We start from the raw sequence: 26,788 nt of genomic DNA, 5'->3' as shown, positions 1-26,788 counted from the left end.
AATCTCGACGACGGCATGCTGCCCAGGATTTCCGCTTTAGACGGTGAGAAGAATAGTATCCTTAAGCCGCGTAAGCGAAATATATCCGCCATCATGCAGCTTTCAAGGCCCCTTTTCTACCATAGATTCGCGGGAAGGTTCCCGCATGTTTCTACAGAGTAGATGCAATCTTTCAAAGAGAGGGGAAACTTTTATCGCGCTAATCTAATCGCAAATCCTTGCAATGAAATAGATGCCTTCAAATTGACAGCCGTCAGACGATCGAACCAGTTTAGCGTTAGTTTTCAAATCTTTTTATTGCATATTCCACCAGTTTTTTTTTTTTTTTTTTTTTTTTTTAATAAAATGAACAAGTGTCGCGATCTATTTCCTGTTGTATAGAATATAGCTTTCTGATTAAACACGTAGAATTAACGAGGTTACGCGAACCCTACATATTTTCGTAGCGATTGGAGATAGGAGTAAGATTGGCCGTGTTAGAGTGATGTCCACGCGTGACATATGGGGATATTAGAAGTTTCGCGGCTACTCTCCGTGGACCGGCCGGCCGGACAAATGGATAGAATTCAATGCCGACGAACGTTTCCGTAACCCCCTTATTGTTCCCCTGGGATATTTCCTGAGGGATGCCCGCCGAAATTAGTCCATATTATTTCTGTGAGCGAGAGGCGCGAGGGCAGAAACAGTTAGACGGCCGGTTCGCCACCCAAAAGACAAGGCATCAACGTGGAGAGATAAATCGGTCTTTGTGAAATTTAGGGAACCCGCTCGATTTAGTTTCACTAGTACCTATATCCTAATATTAATACAGAATTGTATGCGTAACGCGATTACAATTAATTCTGATTATAATTAACGAAATTAGTTCGTTACTTAAATTTCATGTTTTTTTTTTCTCCATACTTCTGGTTTTCAATAATAATTAAAAAAAATCAAATCAAATAAAAATATTGACGTGTCAAATCAGAAGCTCTAATTGAAGCGTCGTAAGTCCGTGACAAATTTGGTCCACCTCGTGTTATTTTAATCGATCGTGACACGAGGGGATCGCTCGTTAGAAAGTCGAGACGTTAGCAGGAGCCGCAATGCGTCGAAGCCGTTCTAAACATGATGAGGGTACGTCATATCTAACGCAAGACTCAATCTCCATCCCGCATTAGTTCCATCGACAGTGATATGTCTCAAACACACGCACTCATCCTCGTTCCAGCTGTGCGCACGCAGTCGGCTTAATCGTTACGTAAGTGCATCACGAAATGCTGGTCACTATCTCTTTGTGAACGAGGGGATAATCGCTTCAATTAAGCCGCTTTCCCATGGATTCCGCGTGCGTGCACGCACGCTCTTCCACCGTTCTGATAAATTCTGCATCGTGCGATCGATATCACTGATGTTCTACCGCGCGGGGTATATCGATGTTGAATAATTTTGCAAGGCCTTCTATTAGCCGGGCCGTTTAATAAGCGCCCCGGATTTTGTCATTAATCATCATTCGCCGGGTCTTGTTACGACGATCGACGTTGAAGTATGTTATTTTCCGATTATTTCGCTGATAAACGAATTGGGACGGGATAAAGATCGCATTTCGCCCGACGCGCGATAATGCCCGAAGAAAAAATCTGTGAAAACAAATCGCGACGCGTCCATGGAGCTCGCGCGCACCTCACGCCGATATATCGGATTTTCATCGTTTTTTTTTCTTTTTTTTTTTTATTTTTTCTTTTTTTGTATACGGGTATATAAAAAATATTACATTCCGCTCGCCGACGGTATTGGTTATTAAACGCTTTCGAATGAATACTGCATGAGCACGCCGCGCTCGAGAATATAACGTCCATGTGTTGTATCCGCTCGCCCGTACGTGGGTACACGCACATGCTCGGGCGCGATCTGCGACTGGCGTTAAATAATTTTTTGCTTTTCGCAAAGTGAAAAATGTGATATTCGTGAAAAGTAATCCGCTTGTTCGAGTGGTAATCGGATGAACCGCTTTAGATCGGACATACACTCGATCACAAAAGCTCGCGGGATCTAAGAAAAGCGTGAAAAAAGAATGGAATTAAATATTGGTATCGAGTTATTTCGATTACTTTGGGAGAGATACATTTGGCGAGTTAAGATGAAAAATAAAAGAAAGAAAAGAGAAGAAAGAGAAACAGCATTGTACGTAAGAGAGCATGATCTAAATATACAAACGATCCCTGCGAATCTGCGATTTGTTTTTCTCGCGTATACTTGCGCGCAACGTCGACCATTTAACACGACAACGAAACATTCGTTGCTGCCTCTTTTTCAATCACTCTTCGACGAAAAAGTGTTTCTCAGCGATTAATAAGATTGACGATCGCTTTAGAAAAATGTAAATGAGCAACAAACGCAAAAGCACGAGGTTTATTTTATCAACATTAACGTTATCTATTAAAATATAACAATTAATTAATGTATTGAAAAAATTATCTTTAAAATGATAAAATATTAATATTAAAAAAAAAAAAAAAAAAAAACTGCGGAAAGTTTGCAACATAAAAATTTTATCTTACGTAAAATAAATACAAATAGTCTTCAGGTTGAAAATATATCTTGTAATGTTGCGCTAGTTATTACTGTAATTGCCCGAGTTAACGTTATTAAACAGATTCGTGACAGAAAGCCTGTAGTCGGTTTTCTCTCTCAAGTATTTAGCTCTATATCTTGCAGTTTATGAGATTTGTGCCTGTACTATTCTCGCAAACGTCTAGACTTGCCGTTTACCGCGGAAAAGTTCAAAATTACCTTTCTCGGGGTATTACTACAGTATTCATTCATCATTCACAACCTGTCGTCTGGACTGTGACTGTTCCAACTAATTTGGTCCGTGCATTTCTTTCCGTAGAGTCAAGGAGCGCCAAGAAAAGCCCGTATAGCTCTCTGTTTGCTTTTGTTCTTCTGAACTATTTCCAATTTGTTTTCCTAAAGCAGCCCGGCGACTTGAGCAAACCAGGCTCTTTTGTCGAACACTTCGCCTCTCGCTTGCGCATAAATAAAGTAGATTGATAAATTGAAGACACGGTATTAGAAATTTAATCGTGCATTTATTCAAAACTTGCCGTACGGCTATGCGTAATATTTCTAATAATATAAGAGAATATTATACAGTACATTATTCGATTCTTAATTTCAACGCTTCTACATTCGTAATACAATGAACAGCGCTTTAATCTTTTAATAACGAGTAATCGCTAAGCAAGTAAATCGTGCCGGAGTTATAAACGAAATAAAGATATAAAACCAAGTACTGGCGACACCGTGCTGGTTTGTTTGTCTAAGGATCAGGGGCCGTACTTGGCGGGAGTATTATTTGCTAAGCTAATGAGTGGTTCCACGTTGTTCGGCAATCAACAAAGGGCGAACAAAGAGACTTCCGGTCACGTTGTCGGATCGTCGAGGACTCCGCCACTGTCTAATTTGGACTCCTTCACATGACAACTTCGCTAACAGTACGGTGCTATGTAAATAGCTGCACTTCCCTCGCTATTAGCATGTAGTGTTAAGAATTAACCTCACGAGAGTATATAGTATGGCGTTAATGATAATGGACGCGCAACACAGTATTCTCTAAAAAATAATTTAAATTTTTGCATAGCTTTTTTTACGGTACCTTTCTGTTTTGTAACTTCTAATATTTCGCGTGCCTTTCTCACGAGAAAGGAAGGAGGGGAAAGAAAAAAAAAAAATAAGAAGTGCTGCTCTCGTCCAATAATTAATTTTTAACAGTTGCAGCAGGCATGTAATTCTTTAATTAAACTAATTCAAATAATTGGATTATTATTTCTATTTAATTATATGCAATAAATGGGAAAGCTCGTTTAATGAAAAATGTTACAATATAATATTTTTCTGCATAATATTTTATTTCGGAATTAATGATGCAAGAAAAACAAGATATTAATGACCCTTCCACTCGAAATAAACACGAAGTTATCCCAGCAGGCATACGTGAATGTATCAGCGCGAATGAAAGAGCTCCCTCAAAGACAGATAACGAGGCAGCGAAAATAACGATATGCGCGATGCCGGGCGTGCAATTTCCTAATGTAGCCATTTCGCCGGCGGCGGTGGCTAAAAACATCTTTGATTATTCGCGTAATAAACGAACGGCGTGAGTTAAAGTGCTAATGGGCGCGCGATAATCATTCGAACGCGACTAAGGAACGTGGTAGGGCCGGGCACTTCGGCATGCGGTGCAGTTTTTACTCTTTCGTCGTATTTTCCATGCTACCCTTTCCTCCCTTTCCGTTTTCGTCTTTTCTTTTCATTTCTTTTTTTTGGGGTTTTTTTTTTTTTTTTTTTTTGGCTCCGCAATAACCGCAACGTACCCCGCTAACAAAGTTAATGGCGCGCGGCTGATTAAAGGTTTTAATTCCGAATGTCCGGCTCTTCTTCTTCTTCGGCGCGCATTTCCGTCCGAAGAGGCGGAAAATGAAAGGCAGTACTCTTTGTTCGTGATCGAATGTCGAGCATCGTCGGTCATTAAAGTCGGGCCCCCGATGAAAAGTCGTCCTCGCGCCGCCTCGCCCAGACGCGCGAGTGAACGCGAAAATGCATACTGCACTCGTGGGACCGGACCTCCTCGGGCATCGGAAAACGAGCGTCTCGTATTTCTTATTTTACGGAAGGTAGCGCGGTATTCCGCGGAAAATGCACAGTAAGTATCCTCTCTGTCTCCCGAGGATCCGACTGATCCGAGAAGAGACTGAGAATATATGTCGCTTAAGGGAATACCGGAAAATCGAATAAGGATGCGCGAGGCATTGCCGGCCTACAAGCAGCATGCGATTGCATCGTTTCGAAATAATCGATAAGATATTTTTATTACTATTGTACAGCCGCGGTGCAGCGAACGACGGCCATTACTTCGAGTATATTTTCAAAGCGAGGGAAGTGCATTCTTGTTTATTGAATTACGCATATAGCTCTCCTGACGAAAACTTTGGTAGGAAATACTTTTCGTTGATAAGATCAGTTGAAACAGCACTTTGAAAAACCGTGAAATTAAGATAATGGAGACCCATTTCGAGAAAATTGCGAGACGTGTACTTTACGACGCGCCACCCTCTTCTTTTTTATTATTATTATTTTTTTTTCTAATTTAGATAAATAAGCGAGAAAATGAGCGGTAAATCCCGCAGACACTTAAAGTAACGTCGGAAATCATCCACGTTTGCGTAATTTCCGGTCGAGTTAAGAGAAGCGTTAGCAATCCATTTTCTAAAGGTGCGCTTTAACGACGCTTCGATAAGAACGCGCTGATGGAACAATTTCGCAACGGGCGCTTTAGGATCGAGTATAAAGGATGTTCGCGCGTCGTAAAGCGTCGTTATTCCGTTAAACACATCTCGCCCGACAGCATGAGCCGACTTCTTCTTATTGCGTTGTTAATATACACCGTCTCGGCCAAATCATGTATCATTCACGACAAGGTACGGAGAATCGATTTAATCTTGCCGTTCAGACGCGCAGTGAAAAGCATAGTGTTACACAGTGATTACGTGCTAATCTCGCTTGGTCGTTCCATCTTAGGGAAAGCCGGACATTCAGGTGATCGATTTGGACGACTCCAGCAAAGAGTCCGTGAGTACTCGCGCGCGTTATCACTTTCGCGCGGATATCGATTTAAATTTCTTCAATCGCTAATCAATTCTTCCGTAATGATATCAACGTTATTTGTATTTTCCAAGAGCGACTCAGAAGTCGTGTCTCTACAACTGCCGGATCGGCGAAGAAGAGAGGTCCTCGAGCTCGATAGTAAAGCGAAACAGCACTTTTGCAAAAGTGATCGCGACTGCGGCCCAGAATCAGTTTGTGTAGCACGTCTGACCTGCGGTACGTAATATGACCTTTTTACGGATGCAACGCTCGCAGCTGTACGCGCTACTCGGAATAAATGATCCAACCCTTTTTTTTTTTCTTCTTCTTTGGGCAGTAGAGGGAAAGTGGCGAACCGTAGATTCTCCAAAACCGACCGCTAATTAAATACTGGATAATGCAGTGAAGAGGAGAACAGCGTCTCTGCGCATGACGACGGTAGTAGCGATAAAATGTTTTGCGCCTCGTTGCTGCCCCTCGCCGAACAATAAGCGCGTTTGCATCAATCGAATGATCGATTTCCCATCATCGCCAATATCTGTTTGCTTATTTGTATTCCGCGCGCCGATGAAATTTCCCGCTGTACATCCACCCATTGTCAACGTATGAATATAACATAAACCCAAAAAAAAAAAAAAAAAAAAAATCGACTATTAATGGCCAACCCTTCCGCGGCCGCGAGCGCATGTAGTAAAGCGGTTAAGTTACATTTTACACGCGGATTTGGAACGCGAGCGAGACGTATACGACCAACGGTAAAAGCCCTCCACCCCTTTAAAAAAAAAAAAAAAAAAAAAGACCAAAAAAAAGGAAAAAAAAAAGAAAAGGGGAAAAAACAAATAGTATTGCCGGGGAAACATATGGCGCCGTACGATAGGGACTCATTAACGGCGGAGAAACTGAGCAGCGAGAGTGAAGAGCTGTAAGAAAGAAGGGTTAGCCTTCTCGTCGTCGTAAATTTAGTGAGAACAACTGCTTTCGCCTGCAAGCTCTGCTTGCAAGCCCGCCGCAACCGCAGCCCCCGATCGAAACGGCGGCGTCGTTGAAAAATCTTACTGCGCATTAGAGATTTACACTCGAAATCAATTAGCTCCCTAATTGGCACGGATGAGGCCACGCGAACCTGCACAAGTTTATTGGGAAACCATCGGATATTGGCGATGCGTTCGTAGAAGTTAGTTTCGACATCGCTCGAGAGACTATTGTTAATGTTTTTGTAAAACTTGCAACATTAAAAAAATCTTAAAGCATTAATATAAATATCTCTGGTGACGGTAGTATTAATAAAATATTATAATGAGCTGTAAAGTCAGCCTGATAACGATAGTAAAAGTAAAATAAAAATTGCACTGTTAAAAGATAATTAATTACTCGTCAATGCGTTTTATTTTTCACATTTGGCAATGCTAAAACAAATGTACGTCCAATATCATACGGTTAAGAAGGAAATCATCGGGCCCGACGAGAACAGCCAGTTGGTGTCTCGTAAAACCTCACGAAGCTCAACGGCGGCGCGGAAAGATTTACGATTCCAGTAAGAAGAACCGTAACATCCGTAATATCCTTTCTTCGCGAAGAGGTGGACGGTGATTTTTCATGCAGCGCCATTCTTCCCTCGTCACGGAGCTGCGTTTAATTTTATTTTAATACGAAAAAAATGGATCTTCTATAGCGCGGATAACGACGGCGAAGCCTCACAGAGGAAAATCGCGAGGGCGAGAGAGGTCGTAAATATTTGCGCAACTCGTTGGCACACGGTGTCTGGTGGCCGAAATTTCGATCACGTCCAAATATTTCAGGCCGAGTGTGCAATTAGCGAGACACGTCTTCGCGACGCCTGCGATCGGCATCTGGAAAAACCGTCACCTTCTTTCTTCTCTTTAAAGCGCGAAAAGAAGTTGTGGCGTTTTATTTCTTGTTTCTTTTTTCTTTTTAATCCCGGACTATTCATACATATTTTATATAGCTGTCCACTTTACCTGTTCCGCCGGTTTATATTACTTTAATTGTATTTTATGGAAAATATATATTCTACGCGTGGGGAATTAAAATGCACAGGAGTTTATTTTGAGCGATAATGAGTCATTTCGCAGAGAGTCGACGAAAAATAGGCGCCGCGAGAGAAAAATTCCGACACGCCACCCGGAGACTGCGAAACGAGTCGCGTTTTTCTGCGCTCGATTTAAACGTCGTCTACATGACAGGCGTGAAACCACCGTACGCATTCGCGCGTAGATCGCGACGAACCGTGGCGAGCTTGTCGTTGCTTCACTTATACTACCGCGTACCCTTCTTCCTACAGATTTTATTTATCGTACGAATGATTCTAACAACGAAGGAATAAATCGGCCACGTCTGGCGTCGCGTGCGCCTAGAAAAGGGTGAAAATAAAATCACAGCTGGCGGAGAATTTCGAGCAAAAAGCTGTTAAAAGAAAGCTGCTCGTTTCACATTCAAAAGAGAATAAAATTTTCTCATGTACTTTTACACCGATTAAAAAAAAATCAATATAATAAATTTATGTTAAAACGTAGTTTATCGCGAAAAGTACACTAAATTTCTTTTTTTTTAATCGGAGCACGTCAAGCATTCGTGCAGAATTCGCAAACGATTGTCGAACGAGCTTGTGCCGTAATGATTACACGTTTGAATATTGTCAGTTAATTTATTGTCGGAAAGAAACAGAGTTCATTTTTCACGAGGTGAATTCCTCGCGCATGTTCACGTACGTAGAGCGTTACGTGATGGACGTCTAGAGCGGTGCAGCACTTACACGGGACATAATATACGTCGGACCAAGGACCGTAACTGTCCCCGTATATTATGTCCCGCGTGTCCGGAGGCGTACGTTCCAACTGAGTGTATCCGCGGCAAACAATGTTCCTGGAATGTTAACCTAAACGATTCCTCGCGTCTTCAGTTATTTCGACAATTAATCGCTCGCGAGCTCTCGCTCGAGACGTTTTATTCCTTCCTCTTCTTTTTATCTCTCCATTCTTAATTTTATCTATCTCCCGATCGAACAAGCCTGCGAAATTATCTCTGAAACCTATTAAACGGATTAAAAATTGGATTTTACCCGGTCATTCGATTACCTTCAAATAATTCCTAATTAAATAATATCAATCAAAGTTATAATTGCAACGAACAAAAAGTTGCTTTGTTTTTTAATTCTTGAAATTTTTTTGTAAGCACGGGTCAGTTATTTGAATTACTTAATGTCTTTCGTTAATTTTTTATATTTTTTTACTTTAACGTAATCGAATCAACTGGCGTAACTTTATTCTAACTTGCACTATCTCACGGCATCCCGCAACATGCCACAAAATTCTCCCTGAGGATGAAGACGTTAAAATGACGACGGCTTTTAACGATCTCTCTCGTTCTCTGTGGTCCGCAAGTATCGTAAGATTTTCTCGCAGTCAAGCAGATCGGTAAGGCGTCTTCTTTTCGCGAAAGTATTTAGAAAAATTCTTCCTTCTCTCCGTTGCAAATTCAGACACGCACAGACGACAGTCGGAAAGGATCGTGACCCTTTTAAACCCTGCCCGCATTCCTATGTTCTGTCATTTTCTGTTTTTCCTGGCTTGATTTCGGATTGCTGCGTTGCTCTATTTTGAAACGCAGGGAATACACCGCCTATCAATCAACGCGGCGAATATATGTATAAAATCTCGATGCTGCAATACCGGGACTTGAAATGCTATTTTAATTTATTGATATTTAAAATACTGCAAAGATTTATATTCAATTTTGTAGGATAAAATCATACTACTATCAGTTTTTTATTATTTTTTAGTTATTATTTTTTTTTTTTTTTATTAAACAAATATGTCAAACAAACTTGTCGATATAACGTGATCGAGATGAAATCGTAGTTAGAGATATAAAGTGCAATATTAAATGACGTTCGTTGATTGTTACATGTCTGGGGGACATGATGCATGTACTTGTCACTGTGTCAATAAAATGTGACAATGGCATTCACAATCTAGTCCACGAATTTGTTGATACCACTCTCGTTTAATTGCAGCGCGTCGGAAAACCCGCGTTTTCTAAAGAGCGAAAAAGTATGCGAGTGATGTCGTCGTTGGAATTAGCGTTCTTCCTGGTTTCAGAGAGCGCTCGCAGTATTTCGTTCGACGTTTCGCGACCCCGAAAAGCCTTTCGCCATAAAGAACATTTTTACGTCGTCGGAACGTCGCGCAGCTCGATGCGAAACGTTTATGTACGCGTATTAAAAAATTCTTCTCTCGAAATTCTCGGGAATCCAATCTTTTTCCTCCTCGACAGTACGGCGCGCTCGTTACCGGGACGTGCGCAGTCACGGGACGTGGAGAAGATCGTCGTGGAAATAGAGTGTAAGCTCTGAGAGGAGATCCGCGAAGCAAAGAGACAGACACACGCGTGCATATAAACAGGATGAGCGAGCAAGTTGACTTGAAAGATAATCAAAAAATAAAAAAATAAAAAAATAATAAAAAAGCAAATAACAAGATGAATTTTATAGAGCAAGCTTAATGAGTGAAAAAGAGATTAAAATTCAATGCCGTTCTAACATTTTTAACTTTAAATAAAATTATATTGTACAAATATCAATTGTCTACTAGTCAAAGTACCCGAGTGGAAATTTATTTGTCAGATTAGCTGAACGCTCAAAATGTCTCGTAACGAGTTAGAAAATTTAAATACCTAAACGTTTTTTGCCGCGTACTAGTCTAATGCGCATACTGATCTATGTCAGCGCGCGCTCAGCTGCCGAGTTTGCCGGCCGCCGGGCCCGCTATGAGCACGTGCGTACGTTTACGGCAGCTATCGCGCCGCACGTCCACGTGGCGCGGGATCCAGCAGACCCAGCTGACTTGGCAGTCGAGCACGTAAGGTCAGTACGCGTAATAGACTAGTACGCGGCGAAAAGCATTTAGATATCTACCTTTTCTAGCTCGTTACGAGACGTTTTAAGCATTAGATTTTTGGCTCAATGCCGAACAGTTTTTGCTAGACAGCCACGAGATAAACCACAGATCGGCTGGTTAGTCATTAGATAACGATTAGACTCAATTTCTACTCGAGTAAGAATGACTAAAATCTCGCTTCCACATTAGCGAAGCAATGGAATTATTTTTTTCTTTTTTATCGATTTATCGCTGCGAAGATAAAGAACATAAAAAAAGCTTTCAAGAGCCAGATTTTAAGTATGATTTAGCGCGTGCGAGAAAATAGTAGTGTAAGCAAAGCGCGATGTTTTCCTGGCATCGTTCATCCGCGTAACTGCCGGCTGATATGCGACACGCTTACTCGACTCAATTCCCTAAAACGTCGCTCTAACTCACTCGCGACCGCCCACAATTTGTCGCTTTGGGCTTGTTAAATGTGCGAGTGACGATTTGTTTTCGTAGAAATAACGTGGGCGCGAGTATCAGCTACTTCTACGGCACTTTCACAAAACGATCCGCTTATCGTCTCACGATCGATCGAATCGTGTATCGCGATAACGTAATTTACTTAGTAACGAGAAGCACTTAGTAACGTAGTATCGCGTAGAAAGCCGCTCTATCGACATGCTCATAAAGCTCCTTTATCTCGCTGCATCGTTTTTATTCCGGTGTCTACATGCGTAAAAAAAAAAAAAAGAAAAATAATAACGCCGAAGAAATATGTGAAAAGTTTCAATTTAATTTGACGCGAAGTTTCCGAGTTAAAAGATAAATAACGCTATACTCTCGCGAATCTAGACAGTCGACTCCGAACTCGGTAATGAAATTAATTTATTCCGAAACCACTGGAAGCTAAAATTATTCACTTCACAATTGGACGCTTATTGTTATCTTCATTATTTATTTATTATCAAAAAGCTTTCCGGTAATGAGCTTAACCAAATATATATATATAGAAATACATATACTATATACACAGAGTATCGATCGTAATATGCATGGTACGTCGGTCGAATGGAAAAACAGAAAATCCGGAAAATCTGCGTGAGAAAGAAAAACGTGCGAGGAGAATGGCGCAGGAGGCGAGGCGCGGGCGAGAGAAATGAACGATCCTGTTAGCCGCTGCACGGAAGTCATAAAGAGCCGGCAAATCTTTTCATTATCGCGCGCCGTAAGTGATACGTATATCATACTAAAGGGGCTATTTCGCGGGGCATTATATCCGGGGAGAAACGAGCCCGATCTCGTGCTCTCGCGCGAGCCACCACGCGGCGAACGCACGTTCTTTTTTTTTTTTTTTTCCGCGCCGCATCGCCGCGTAAGTGCGTGCGGGAATTAAGCCGGGCTATTTCTCTGGTTTTCGTCTACATTTCTCACCCCGCGCTGCCGTCGCACGGTATCTCTTACTGCCCTTTTATCGCCCTCCGACCCTTCGCCCTATCGAAAAAAGGGGGGGAGGGAGAGGAAGAGAACTCTCTTTACGAGCGTTAACGCGCACGGACACAATCCGCGTTCTCTTCTTTATGAATGAGACGCACACGTGCGAATGTTGTCGGTCCACGTAATCCCGTGACGCGAAAATTTTATCGTCATCCTACGAACGGCTGCTGTTCAAGTAATAGGAAGCTATATGACAGGGAATTTAATTCGCGCGCGCGAGCCGGCGATTTCTCTCCGCGAAATTCCGTGGCGTGCCACGGAAATGTTACGGTTTTCCAAGTGCGCCGCGCGCGAGACTTCTCATTTATGGTACTTAATTAAATGTATCAGGCTGTTAACTACTTAAGACTCGTCTCTCGCGCAGTCGCGGATTTATCTCGCGTTCGGAGATATTACGCAGTCCAAAGTGCTAGCAGATATTAAATGATCATTTTCGCTCAATTTTCGCTAAAGGCGCGGGAACGCCGTAGTCAAAGTAAGCTGTACACGTTATTTGTCATCGAGTTAAACCAGTATTAACTTTTTTATTTAATAAAATGTGGAACAAATGCTAATCGTGTTTAGCAAACTGTTAGCGTAAGCATTGGTCGAGCTTTAAGATTATTTTATGGGTTCAACAATGTCGTGACAATAGGCATACTAAAACCAACTTTGCAGTAATATTACGAACGTTATGCAAATTTTACTTGTCCGATACAACGCGCCATTTCAGCGGAACTTAATTAAATTTTGCGATCGTCATAATAACGTAGCTATCAAAGTTACATTCGCGATTTACAAACTAAAGCAGTATCGCTCGTGAGAGGATAACGCAATCTGTATCGTGCACACTCCAGAGCTGCGAAAAGAAAAAAAAAAAAAAAAAACGGAAAGACGTATAAATTTTCTTGCTTACCGCAGATTGATATGCAGAAACATGCAATTCGACGAACTTGAGACGTTCATGGAGTAGATTTTTGCAATCTTCAAATATTCATCGGCGTTTAGAGCCAATAAAACCATAATGATCCGAGGTAACGCGAGTCTAAGTCACCCCTTTTGCGCCTCCTCTTTTACGACCTGAAATTATGGCCGCACTACCCCTCACGTGTTTACGGCCGACAACGTCGCGACATCGCGTCGCGTTAAAACTGTCCGAACTCGAACTCATCGCGATGAGTGAATCGATCACACGGGGTCGATGTAAAGCGCTGTTAATCTTTACAGACCATCCCAGGAGCCTTCCGATCAAGCATTTGTCGTAAGCAGATTACAAATAATCCGCCTCGAATATTTTAAATTGGGACCCGCGCGCGATCTCGCTATTTATTTGCCGAGGCTTCGTCGCTTTCATCGAAAATAACAGGCTCACGGCGTGATCTTCCAAAAATATTTGGCGAAACGCCACGTAAAATTTGATAATTAAAACCGATGTCACAGAATCCATAATTACACTCTATTTTATATAGCGCCGAATAAATGGAATAAACCGGCGGGAATCAATTTCGTTGCAGTTGCAATTAACAGCAGTGGTACGCGAGCACACAGGCTCCGATTTCTCTCCCAGCATTTTATTACAATTTCCAGCCGCGTCTGATCCAATATTATCGATCTTATTAAATTATAATTTACAGTCCCGCGTGAGATATTATTCCCCTCTCTCCCATCTAATGTCTCGGCAAATAAAATAATTATTCGTGTATATCTATCTGTATAAATAATTTTTTTTTTTTTTTTTGCGACGCTGATCGGTTCTTCCGTTTAACTTACTTAAATTCGTGCTACAAAAGTAATTATTAATATAACTTTATTATTTTCAAAATTTTAATTACTATTGTCTATTAGTGACACGTTAGAAATAGCAGGAGACAATGGCAGTCATGCACGATGAATCACGTCGATAAAAGTCCTCGGAATTCGCGCTATTAGATTAAGACACCCCGCACACGGCGCGCGTTTTGCGTTCGTCACAAAATTGGGCTTTGTCTCTTCGGTGAGGAAAGTCTGATGCTAGGCATTCTCGAGCAAATTGTGCATTTAACGGCTCTGAAATTATCCTCGTCGCAAGGCACTAGTCCTTTTACGCTGACAGAGATCGACATTACGATGAGATGGGCTTGACGTTTATCGCGATTATCATTTGTTTAGTGACGAAAAAAAGGGGATTTTCTTATTGCGACCGCTTTAATTTTTTGTCTGCGAATTAATTAATTTTTGCAATAACAGGACGTAGAGATCTCTTCATAAAAATGACGTTCTTAGAATAAAAAAAAAAAAAATTAATCAAAATATAATTTCACGCCAACGTAAATATTTTCTTTCAATTATGTAATTACTCAATAGCCAACGTGACGTTAATTAACATATGAAAATAAAAGAGGAAACGTTGGCCAGAAGTTTTTATTTTAGTTTAACGAAACCCTGTTCTTTTCGGGAGGCCGTGGATAACGCGGTACGAAATTGCGTGATAAAACAGCGGAATCAAATCCTGAAACAAATATGCTGAAATCTACATAATGGCGGATTTCACGTGTCGCGCGGAAATCCCGGACCGATCGTTGAAAATCGGTAACGTCGATCACGTGCGATTCGTCACGAGACGAGCTTTTAATACGACACGGTCGTACGGGCAGAGCCGGACGGGGAGATCTCGTGACGGAATACCGTCTTATTTCCGACGACAGTGGGTGACCCCGGGATTCACCGGCCGTGTAGGGCGCGTGTTTGATCACGGGGGTAAGTTCGTGAGTTGATTTTTCCTCCCGCCGTCACCGTCGCCCACTTCCCACCCGCGTCTCTACGATCGCGATTCACCCTTGCCGTGAACCCGCGAGATTTCCCGTGTGTTTTCACCACGCATACGAGGAAGCTCGAGGAGCGCCGAGCTTTAATCTACACGACGGTACGTGAGGTGTTTGCGGTCGAGCTGCCGGCAACCTTCCCCGGCGCTTTCGCAACCTCATGCAAAACGACCCCGGCCTCCTCTCGCGCTTCGAGAACTTCTGCACGCATTCGGATCTTCGATCCACGCCCGGATATTTTCACCTCTTTACATGAACTTCTTCAAATTAACCGTAATTATGCGCTCTTCTAATACGATAGTTTGCGTCGTAAAGTCATGAAAGTTGCAGAGGAGTCGCGTAGATATTTATTGTAACGTTTAATTTAGTTGGAACTAATCTTTATTGTTTTATTTTCTGTAACTTTAAGACTCGCATAATCGTAGTTTCATATACGTTAATTTATTTTCTAGCTTTTTCTTTCCTTCGATCAACACTTCTTTTTTTTTAAACCGCTAGTAACAAAGTTATTAGTGATAAATGATGTACTGGATTTTCAATTTAGCTTTATCTGTCAAATTATGTTAATTAATGACGGATGTCGTGTGTCTAACGGGTCTACGCCAACGATCCATTTCGTTTCACATCTCCGTTTCATTTTCCTCTTCTTTATTCCGACGGCGATTAAACGTCAAATTTCCCGAGCGAATAGAGTAATTGGGGCGATCTCATCCGCGCGGAGGGTCATAAATTTGTTATTCACAGGAGCGCCCGCGTCTTAACGTTCGCTGATAATTAACTGAGCGAAGATCAGCGTGTTTATATTTCATTTCTCGTGGAAAATTTACGGGGATCTGCTCATTTTTGTTCAGAGGTGGGCTGTGGTGGTAGCGGTAACAAAGTAGTAGCAGATATCGGTGGCATACGTAACCGTTGCGCGCGGGTATATTTATACGCACCATAAATCATGGCGATAACGCGCGCGTTAACAAACGCACGGGCCAAGCTGAACGGAATACTCAATGACGCGGAAGTTCCCGAATTACGCCTGGCCGGTCCGGTGCCGTTTTATACAGCGACTTCCGTACTAAGTAAAAGGCGCGAGGGGAGCGCAAACCCAGAAGGATCAAATGTAATCCCGGCTCGTCAGGTCATGGCAGCTCTAAGTCGCGACCACTGCTATCTATCCGATTCAGGAACCCGGAATTACGTCCCTCGAGGACACAGTTCGTTGGGGACAGTTAAAAAATTATGGGATTAGAAGCTAAATCCGCTCCGGCGCTAACGACACATCGTAAACACGTTTATAACGTATAAATCCGCGGTGTTATACACACCATGCATTAATTTCTGATTCACCGTTGAATCGGAAACAAAATAAAATCACACTTTTGATATACGGGCGAGTTATTCACTTTCGGTATTAATCACATGCTGATTTTCTGCTCGTCACTTTTCGACGGTCCCTCGTTATTATGACATAAATAATATCATTCATATTTCTTTACGCTAACGGAGATAAATCAATGTATAAATTATATAATAAAATAATGATAAGTTTGTATAAAAGATATAAAAATAACGGAATGAAATAAAGAACTCTATATAAATGGTCGCGTCGACGTGATAAATGAAGCTTGTTGCTTTATATTGGCAAATCTGATCTTTATATTGACAAATCAAGTCACGCGAGTCGAAAGCTGAGCACGTGGGATATTACACTCGGAAATGAGTTCCTCGCATTCCGCTTGGGCGTTATTTCCACATACCCCAACACAGCTCGATAGGTCCGTCTAACCGCGAGCGGGGAGAGCACGCGAAAAGAAAAATCAACGTGAGTGATTGCGCAAGTCGAGTGTGCGAAGAGGATCACCGTGGATCGGTGCCGTAAAAGCGCCGGACCGTTGCCCAGAATCGACCGTATACGAGATGTCTGTACACCGGCGAATCCTGCCGGGATATACAAGGTGTCCAATTCCAGTCGCGGCAACTGTGATTGATTTCCCAGTGGATTTATAACCTATGTTCGCCAAGCAAAAATTTAGAAAGAAAGAGAGAGAGAGAGAGAGAGAGAGAGAGAGAGAGAGAGAGAGAGAGAGAGAGAGAAAGCAGCGTTTATCTATGTTCTCAAACAAAATCTACGAACAACACAAATAAGAATAATTAATAAAAATAGAGATTGACCTGCAATAAAAATTTTGCAGCCATCGGAGCTGTCGTTCTTTATCTGGAGAAATATATGTATAAAGTCATCTTCGCGTCTTTTTAATTTTTCCACAGTTTTTCGCTTCGTTGATTTTTTGAAAAATTCCTACGCATGCACGGATAACCAGCTGTGATTCGTGAGATCGCGATATCATTCCAACCCCAGGAAACGAGGCGCACGGGGCCGGTAATCGCTCGTCGTTAGAGGGTACGCACAATGCGTGCCAGGACGCGATTCCACGATACCACCCCCATTGTCTATCGGAACCACCCTCTGCTCTCCTACGAGCCTCGTCCGTGACGACTGACTGCGGTTTAACCTCAGCGGTTTAGCACGCTCAAACGAGCCCGTTGTCGACCCCTCGACGTCGTCTCACTCTAACTCTCTTCCAACGCTGCTGCGAATCGTTTTCTAACATATTAGAGGTATATCAGAAACCGCAAATACGGAAAATTTACCGAGAAATATGAAAAAAAGTCCGTATCATTCGGATAAGAACTAAAAGTAAAAATTAAAAAAAGTGGTTCGTTTAAATTATTAAAATAAAAGACCACCAACGTTGCTCAGATTAATATAAACTAAATTTAGAACGAAAATAAAATATTACTCCTTCTTTAATTATGGAAATAAACTTGATCTCCTTTCTACTGTAATATCTTGAGATTACGTGCCATCAAACGTACACGTGCTCAAATTTCGCAAGGAAAAGGACGTCGATTTCGTAAGCCGTTCCCGTATGGACGAATAATTAGAGGATAATGGTAGTAAACCGACAGACAGCTACCGCGTTGGCCTGAGAGACGATACGAATGTAAATTAGATACGGTTCCAAGATATCTGACTAGAAACCTACCTTCAATGCGCTAGTTCTGAAGATAACGACGGACATAACAGGCACAATACAGTGAAGTCATTTAAAAATAAAATAAGTATCCGAGAAAAAGTTTTGTAATATTTTTGCAATAATAATTAATATTTTAATAAATAAAGAAATGCTAAAATAAGTTTAAAACAAATTAAGAGATGTAAAAACATCCTTCTTTAAAGAAATTTTGTACGAGAAAATTTTATTTGCTTCTAAGAGACGCTTCAGTACTTCAAATTAAAAAATGCAATTGAAGATATCCGTCAAAAATTTTTTACGCGAAGACTCTTGGAAATGCAATATACTATCTCTTTCCCGGAGATACACAGGGTTTTCCGCTATCTTTTTTTTTCTGTCTTTTTTTTTCTTTTACAAGAGGCAACGTCGTCTAACCGATTACGTATTCATTCCATTCCATCCGTTTCATATTCTCGCCAGCGAATGACTCTTTCTCGCGCGCGTTTAATATTTCAGCTGCCTGCCGACGAGATTTGCGTGGCAGAACACTGACTTTAATTACGAATGTTTTAATTAGGAATTTAACTGTGGCGACGCAATGGAATCAGAGTTAATGATTGACGGGGTCGCTTGATATCGTTACGAAAGTGTAATAAAAATAATTTCACGTAAATTCATCATCTTTTAGTATTTCATATCAATTATATAAACCCGCGTAAGAGAAATTTTGTTCCATAGCTAGAAGGGCTTGCAACGAATATAAATACGCGCCTTCTGTCGGATATACTTTACGTTTCGCCGCAATTTTCACCCTCTGATAATATCCTCTGCTATAAAGAAAAATAATTCAAGAAGAAATAAGGATAGCAAGTATTTTTTATAGACACGCGTATTAGCGATAAAATTGACTTGCGTCGCGTCCCTTCTCCGAGCATTGTCCGATTTACGGCATCGGTTTCTTCCCTAGTTATCGATAAATTCTCCTTACGTGCGAGCCAACGGGTGTATCGCGGAATACGCGATAATATCAACGTCCCCTTTCCGTTGCTTTACATGCTTCGCGCTGTTTCGAGGGCAAAGACAAATCTGAAAGGCGCTTTGCGTCTTTCTTGCATATCGCATGCATCGGGCAAATAAGATTTTCGTGGCCGGGAAAAACGCCGTGGGATGGCAATATGCCGGCCCGGATCTCCCGGCGGATCGCGCATGGACCTGCGCCGAATATAAATGTGACTATCACAAGTGTTTTCACAGTCGGGCGGTTGGGCGCAGACAGTAAATGATCACGCGAGTGGTTAGGGTTGCGGCCGACACCTTCGAGGGCGTTATCCGAAGAGACGGAAAGTTCCCCGGAGCGGCGAATTGGCTCGTTTCGGCGGTATTGCAAAAGTTTAAAACACCTCTCGATATTTGCCGGGACAGAGAGTAGTAACGGATGGGCCAAGTCCGCCGCGCAAATCGAAAGTGCATTTTCACATCGACGACTGTGGCGTCGACATTGAAAGATACGGCGTAACAGTAACTCCACAATTTCCGAGAAGCCTCTACTTTTGCGAATTTATATTTACGCCCCCAAGTTTTTCAAATAGTGAATTAAACCGCAATTCACGCCGCGGTCGGACATCGATCTTCTTCTCTATCAATACTTGCGTGTAAATATATTTGGAATTCGATATTGTTCAAATATTAAATCAATATTAAATCAAATATTAAAATCCAACGAAACATATAAAAATAGAAAATAAAATAAAAAAAGATATGTAAATATTCCGTTTATCATATCTTTTAATAGTACATGAGATAGATAACGATTGCAGACACATTTGCGACTGACAGTTCGTGAATAAAATCGATAGCTAGATAATGCAGAGAAAGTAGTCTCGACAACCGCGATCTAGAGCAAAGTCGTATGGGACTTTTTATACGATATCTCTTACATAAAAAAAGCGCTGACGTTATCATACACCGCGCGTGAAAATTTACGGCGACGCGTATTGCCAGCGCGACTTTTTGATGTTTCGCCCATGACTGACTTTCGGCTACGAGTAACTCGCGCTGCGCGTTTTCGAGAGCTACTCGGGGAGTTTCGCGAAACAGCCCAAGGCGAAACGTGTGCCCTGTGCAGCCACGCTGTTATGCAACTTATATGAGCGACAGAGAACAGGTTGCTCTCGTCGAGATTGTAACTGCGCTTAATACTCGCGGTCTGACATTTTCAGTCAAGCCGTACAGAATATCATGCCATTTAAATTAATAGCAGGAAGTGGATTGGACCTCGCCGATTCCGCCTTCCGCGAGCACATTAAAGTACTGTTTTAACCACTTCTGCCATTTATTGCTAGCTGAACGGCTCACTTAACACGCGCTGACTTCCGAAAACACCAAGAGAAGGTCGTTACCGTAATTTCATTAGCGAGACAAGTACTGGAAAATTGTGAAAGAGCAAACAATTATCTGTTACACTTAAGGAAATATATATATTATGATAGAAAAAAATAAAATTAATAAAAATAGAAATTAGTAAAATGTTAAGTAATTGTTTGAAATAAAGAATAAAACCGTAAATAATAGTAATGACGCCAGATTTTCGTATCAATTAGCAATATCTCGATTTTACGATCTTGCGAAATGAGACGTGAAATATGACTTATAAAACTGAGAGAATATGCCGATTTTACGATCCAATTAACATCGAGTGTCAGTTGGGCGTTGTAATCGTAAATCAATCCTGGCGTATTTCCGTTCTTATTATTACTCGTTATTCTCCTTGGGATGACTAGCCTAATTAGCTAGCAACCTGATTGATACGTTCGCGCGTAATGGACCGAATTCGACAAAGCGATGTCTCATTTTCATCTTCGTCGTCAACGTCTCCGCGACCGGCGGCGCCGCCATTGCGAAATTCAATCTTGGTGGAAGAACGGGTCGGGAAATAATTAGCACGCCGTCCCTTTAAGGCTTCTGATCCTGCCGGCGGTGGAGGAAGGGGATCGCCAACGTAATCCCCCAAATATGAATATAATTTGCCCGGTGCGGAGGGTGAGTACGGTCCGCCGAAGGAGGTCTGCATGCGGAAAGCCGCGAGAGCCATCCCTGGCCCCGGATCAACCGTCGCCGTAATTGTGTTGCTTTCGCTGACAAGCTGCCATCGATAATGAATATCGTAAAATGATCCCATCCGCCGTTCTTTATTGGCGGGTGAGAGAAATTGAGAGGGATGTTTTTGAAATTTTTCATACCGAACGTATAATGCTCGTCACTCGAACGAGAACCAAGTAGTCGGTAAAATTAATCTTATATTAAGTTTGACGTAAATCCGCACAATAGAATGCAAATTAATTTGTCATATAATTAAAAAAAAAAAGAAAAAATTCTAATACCGCAAGTAATCCGGGATTGATTGCCGATCACAAGCCGCCTTCTCGTGTCAAAGGGGTCTGAACATTTCGCAAATCGCGCGTCACCCTGATTCCACACTCGCGCGACAATCCTTCTACGGATCGTAGAAATCAGAATATCAGCGGTTGCTCGCCTAATGGTCTCAAATAGTTTGGATATTTTTGGCGGTAACCGACGGCGTGCGATGTGCTTCCGTCCGTCTCTGTCGACGTTCGCAAATGAATAGGGGCGAGCGGGGAAATCTCCCGGGTTCTCTCTCCTGTGCCGCATTCCCGATGCACCCCTCGAGAATGCTATTTTCTCGGAAACCGAAAAGAAGAATCGGAACAAACCCCCACGATCGCGCGTTGTATTGTGCTCGACCTGTCTCACTTTATTCCCTCGCGTATATCCGTACCAAGGCCCGCGTACATTATCGGCGAAATTACGCTGGTGCTCTTGATATCGCGATTCTTAAACAATATTATCGCGAACGTCATATTTTTATTACTATTAAAACATTAATAAAAATTTTATATTTATATTTTCTCGGTCACGTACATTTATAAAATTTTTAACAGAGATACTAACAATAAGTAAAACAGCTATCACTTTTGTTATAAACTATTATTATAAAAGCAATTAACAAAAAAAAGAACAATGCTAAAAAATATGATAAAGAGACAAAACAGTACGTGGAGAAATATTTTAAAAAATAATATTCCAAAATAAATTATTTAAATGTAAATGTAATATTACTTTCGATAATAAAATAATAATAAAATAATGGAAAACAGAGAGATAGGTACGCGCCGCAGCAAAATATTAACCGTTCAATATATTCAACCGCTCTGCTTTATTAATGGGAAGTTTGATGGACGTCTCACGATGCCAACTAAAATGCATCTATTTTGAAAATGTCGGCATTATCGTCTCAAAACGACGTGCTAAATTAGTGTGGAAAAAAAAAGAATCCCACAGTAAATGTCAGTTAAATCGTTTGAACTTTTCCAAGTTGCAAATATCAATGCGGAAATATACGTCTAACAGGTATATGCAAGTTTGAACGTAATGTATGATGAGAAATATATATATGTATATTTATCGTAATGTATCTATCGATGAAATAACTCGCCCTGGCAGCATAAACGTTTAGAAAGCGATCCGCTTCTTGCCTTAATCGCCAGATAACATCGATTCTTTATTTAAAACCTAGATGAATATCTTCTCTAGATTAAATATCAGTCAGTTACATTTCCGCATTACGAACGTTCTCCATTCGGCGTCTTAATTAATCGCATCCGCTTTCTACTTCGGCCATACACGTCTCGCCGTTAGTCTCTAATTAATTTATATCGTTCGACTGTATTACCGTTACTCCATCATTCCCCTATTCTGCATTAATCTATGTCTATACATATGTGCGCTATGTAATAACACGTACGTTATTCAAACGAAACTTCCAATCAATAATTTTCCATTACCGCTTTTATTTCGTTAATAATATATTAGTAATTGAAATTTATCGTCCAATTTCTCAGCCCGCACTGTAAATCTCGTTATAATTATTTTATTAAAAAAAAAAAAATTATTTTCATGTACATATATCGTACTAATGAATTTTAAAAAATCCTAATACACACGGTTATATATTTTTTCTATTATTTCATTATTACGTTACTTTTCTTATACGTCGAACGAATGAATTCCTGTCGCACGTTTGTCAAGATCGTTCGATTTCGGTTTGACCGAAATCTCAGGAGAACGATGCGCAGGTGGAATTTCGAGAACTCACACGGCGAACTCTCATCCCGACGATTAGTCTCGTCCCAGCGATATTTGTTCCCCGAGCGAGCCGTGAGACACGAGCATCCCGAACTCTCCCGGTCCGTATCCCGATGTGAATTCGTTTCCACGTTTCCCGCCTCGTCACCATCGCTCCTCGCACGTTGTGACAAGGGACGGGAGGAAGAAAAGGAGACGACGAAGCATCGCATTGCGAATCGCGAGAACCACGAAATTGCCTCTTCGGCGGCAAGTCAGAGGCAGGCTAGGCCGCTGCTCAAAAAGCTATTATCCGCGCATTATCGTCTTTAATTCGTTCCCGTGGTAGAATATATCCCGGGGATTAATACGTCCGCCGATTCGTTCGTTTGTTTTTTCTTTTTTTTTTTCCTCCTCTCTTTCTCGAAAGATCGTCGGACGGTTCTGATCTTTCGATTCCTCACATTTCTCCCTTAGTCTCGGGGTAAATTTCTCCGACACGTAAAGGAAGTAACTGGCAATTACGAAAACGTCGAAAAACGACTGATCGGTAAACGCGATCCTGCCTGACGATTGACAACCGCGATTTATATTTTAATTACTCGTCGATTGAATTCAATTAGGAATGTATTTTATAATTATAATAATTTGCGATTTCTCATGGTTAAAAATATGAGGTATTATACTAAAGTACTCTATTGCGTTAATATTAAATTAAATAAAATAACTTTTCCGAAGTTATTCATACATTAATATAAAATTAATAAACTTAAAAAAAATTGTTTGATACAGGTTTAGAATTAAATATTTATGAATTTAATAAATAGATACATTTTAAATAAAATTTAATAAAAATTCTAAATTCTAAAATAGAAAGATAGAATGCTATCGCCATCTTCGAAGCACTGGTACAAATCCTTTGCAAGTCTAATACACATACTGTAGATAATATAGGAATCTTGCGTAGTGATATCGATTTATACACCATGTGGCTTGAAGTTTTAAGTCTTGTTACGATCGACGATTTTTTTTAAAGTTTATAATCTATGTATTCAATATAGATATAATTACGAATACGGAAATTATTAATTGCAACTGTACTTATGTACATTAAAATACTAAACTTTCGATCCGATTAATTGCAGTTACTAATTCTCATAAAAAAAAATTTCTAATTGTGTAAATAATTTTTCTTAAAATTAAATCGTACTTATTATATTATATTTTATATATTCACTTCCAATATAAATTATTAAACGAAGATATTCAACATACATATCAAAAAGACAGCAGGTCCTTCGAAAATTTCCAAGACACGATATAGTATATCTTCGTTCTCGTAATTAAGAAAATTAATTAATATGCGGAAAATGTGATATTTGAACCATCAACCCGGGCAATAGTTGGACAAAGTCAATTTTTCCGCGAAGCGAATTGTAAAGTAGAATAAAAACGGATTGATCGTGCGGAAGATCCGTCGATTCGTATTCGCGCGATACGCGCTCCCGGCGCGTTGTCAGGTGAAAAAAAAAAGAGAGAAAGAGGAATAGAGGATTGTTATTCCGGCGGGGGAAAAAAATCAGCGATTAAATACAGTGTCCTGCCGTCCACGGCGGAAAAGTGCATTTCAATTATCGGTTCGCGCGTCGGTTCGCGCGTTCGCGCACGTGGATGGTGGCAATTTCGGCTTAACCGCGAATACGCCGGTAAATTCGGTCGGGTCACTCACCCGGAAAGCCGCTCGTGCGCGATGCCGTAATTAAATTCCGAACGACTCTACCGCCGTTCCGTCAAAAACCTTCTGCTTCGGGCCGGAGCATGTAAAAAAAGCGCCAGTGCAGACTGCGCCCTCGGATCGCCGAAAACGCGCCGAACGTTCGAAAATAAAATGCGCACGACTGCAATTTTCAAAGGCATCGATACGCCATTGTTTATTTTCCAGAGAGGAGAAAAAAAAAAAAAAAAAGAGAGAGAGCTTACGTTAAAACTGATCGAGCATCGACGGATAAGTATCTGATGTACGGAATATAATACTAAGCTGTGAGTATACTTTTAGTTTGACGCCGAATAAAAAATTTACGACGCGGAATAATTGAATTAATATTTTTACATATCGCCTGTATTATAATACATGATACAATCGGTTTTTTTTAATGATATTCCATTAACAAGCAGCGTATGTATGAACTTTGTTTCGCATTGTACGTTATGGAGCAAGGTCATAAATAATTTTGGCTCGCGCTTGGATGGGATTTTGAAGGTAAATGCCGATAACGTAATACAGTAAACTGATTGACGTCGGTGGAATTTGATGGCGCTTAATTATCGGTGAAAAATCGCACCGGCGCACGCACATGCGGGACAAGGACAAATGGCGACGAATACGGCGGTTTTAACCACCGACGATAGGGGAGTGCCCTCCGATTTAATTTTAATCTCTAGCGCTTTTAGCGTACCGGGGTGATTTTTCAAAGTCCTAAAAAGTTCCTGCCCCGAATCGAGCATGTCGCCGCCTCATAACTCTTCCCGAATGTATTAATGTCGTGTTAGCAAGCGATATAACAATAGCGTGGAGAGTAGGAGCACGCAGCCGTGCAAGTGCACGTAAAAGCACGCAATATGTTTAAAGACGCAGCATCGCGTCGTGCGCGAAGCACAAGCGATGAAAATGTACTGACATGTACGAAGCATTACGAACGCACGCGGTACGAGACTCGTCGTGGTTAATAAAAAATATTCCGGAGAGCGCTTCAATCCGTGCTTCACAGTAGTTCGTCGGGAAAGTTTAAATAACGGCGAAGAATCAATAAAAAGTAAAGTGAAATGAATAAACATAAACGCGAGGTGGCAATAATACGTAAAGGAAACGATTGACCAAAAACAAAAAAAAAAAAAAATGCAATAATGCTAATAAAATTTTGACAGGAAAACATATTCCTCGTGTCATATTACGGGCTATAAACGTTTTATGTTATTTCGATTTTAAATTAGTTTCCACGTTCAAATTTAAAAAATGGAAGTCATAAATGTTACGGAGTGCTTTTACACGGTGTAAAACCAAGACTGGCCGACCACCCAGAGGGTGGTCCAGCAATCTGTGGTAGCGGCAGCGACACAAGGCGTCGTGTTCGTTCCATTTGACCTAGTGGCGGCGCCCACCTTCCAAGGGACTGGGCTCATAAGGAGGCAATGCTTGAAGAAGGACGAAGGGGAACCGGCCGGACCGTTATACGAATGCTTACACGACTGTCCGAGTGTGGCCCGTCTACTAGCACGCCCGCACGCCCGCACGCACGCACGCATGTACGCGCGCACGCACGCACGCACGCACGCACGGCACCCCCTTGGTGATCCATAACATTGTCAACCCAACACACACGGCCCCGGGTCCGAGAGACCAATCTCCATCTGAGATAAAGCCGGCGCTACACTGCCGGAGGACGTATGTGAATACGCGCGGAGAAACGCGGTGCGCCGCGTGATTAAGAGATCGAGATAGACGGGCAGATACAGCTGAATCGATGGATTCCAGGCGATTAATTTGCCGCGGTTGACGGATGATGCGCGAGGAAAATGAAAGTTATTTTCGTACCGCGTATAATGGCAAGGAAAAAGAAGTAATGCCGGGCGCAAGAACATGGACCGTCTCTCGTCTTTTCGCCTTTTACCGCGCAGGAGTTTTTGCAACGAAAGATATTGAAATATGATTCGAATTAGATTAAGGCTTAGAAAATCCAAATGCCAACTGGCCTCTAATAACGCGCAAGGGTATATAAACTTTTATGGCTGCTCTTTTGAAAAATGTCGTATCGTTAACATCCGCGTTAATCACGCGAAATCTAATAAACTCGAGTGG

General features: G+C 41.4%; 2 protein-coding genes across 3 annotated transcripts in view; one reads left to right on the top strand and one right to left on the bottom strand.

The window, feature by feature from the left end:
* LOC139106073 (uncharacterized) overlaps positions 1-26,788 on the bottom strand; it is a 278,883-nt gene that overhangs the window by 142,031 nt on the left and 110,064 nt on the right. The gene's annotated exons all lie outside the window — the stretch shown is intronic.
* Positions 4,680-6,451, top strand: LOC139105987 (uncharacterized). The gene is made up of 4 exons (XM_070662380.1): positions 4,680-5,459; positions 5,560-5,610; positions 5,718-5,862; positions 5,963-6,451. Exons 1-4 carry the CDS (start codon positions 5,289-5,291, stop codon positions 6,010-6,012), a joined length of 417 nt encoding a protein of 138 aa, XP_070518481.1. The 5' UTR covers positions 4,680-5,288; the 3' UTR covers positions 6,013-6,451.

This window comes from Cardiocondyla obscurior, linkage group LG10 (assembly GCF_019399895.1).
Source record: "Cardiocondyla obscurior isolate alpha-2009 linkage group LG10, Cobs3.1, whole genome shotgun sequence".
NCBI lineage: Eukaryota > Metazoa > Arthropoda > Insecta > Hymenoptera > Formicidae > Cardiocondyla > Cardiocondyla obscurior.
The sequence above is the reverse complement of the archived record's forward strand: the minus strand, read 5'-3'. Positions and strand labels throughout refer to the sequence as shown.

Coding starts and splice junctions, on each gene's coding strand:
- LOC139105987 (XM_070662380.1), top strand. CDS start 5,289: ATGGAACAATTTCGCAACGGGCGCTTTAGGATCGAGTATAAAGGATGT. Junction 5,611..5,717: donor ACGACTCCAGCAAAGAGTCC/GTGAGTACTCGC, acceptor GTATTTTCCAAG/AGCGACTCAGAAGTCGTGTC. Junction 5,863..5,962: donor TGTAGCACGTCTGACCTGCG/GTACGTAATATG, acceptor TTCTTTGGGCAG/TAGAGGGAAAGTGGCGAACC.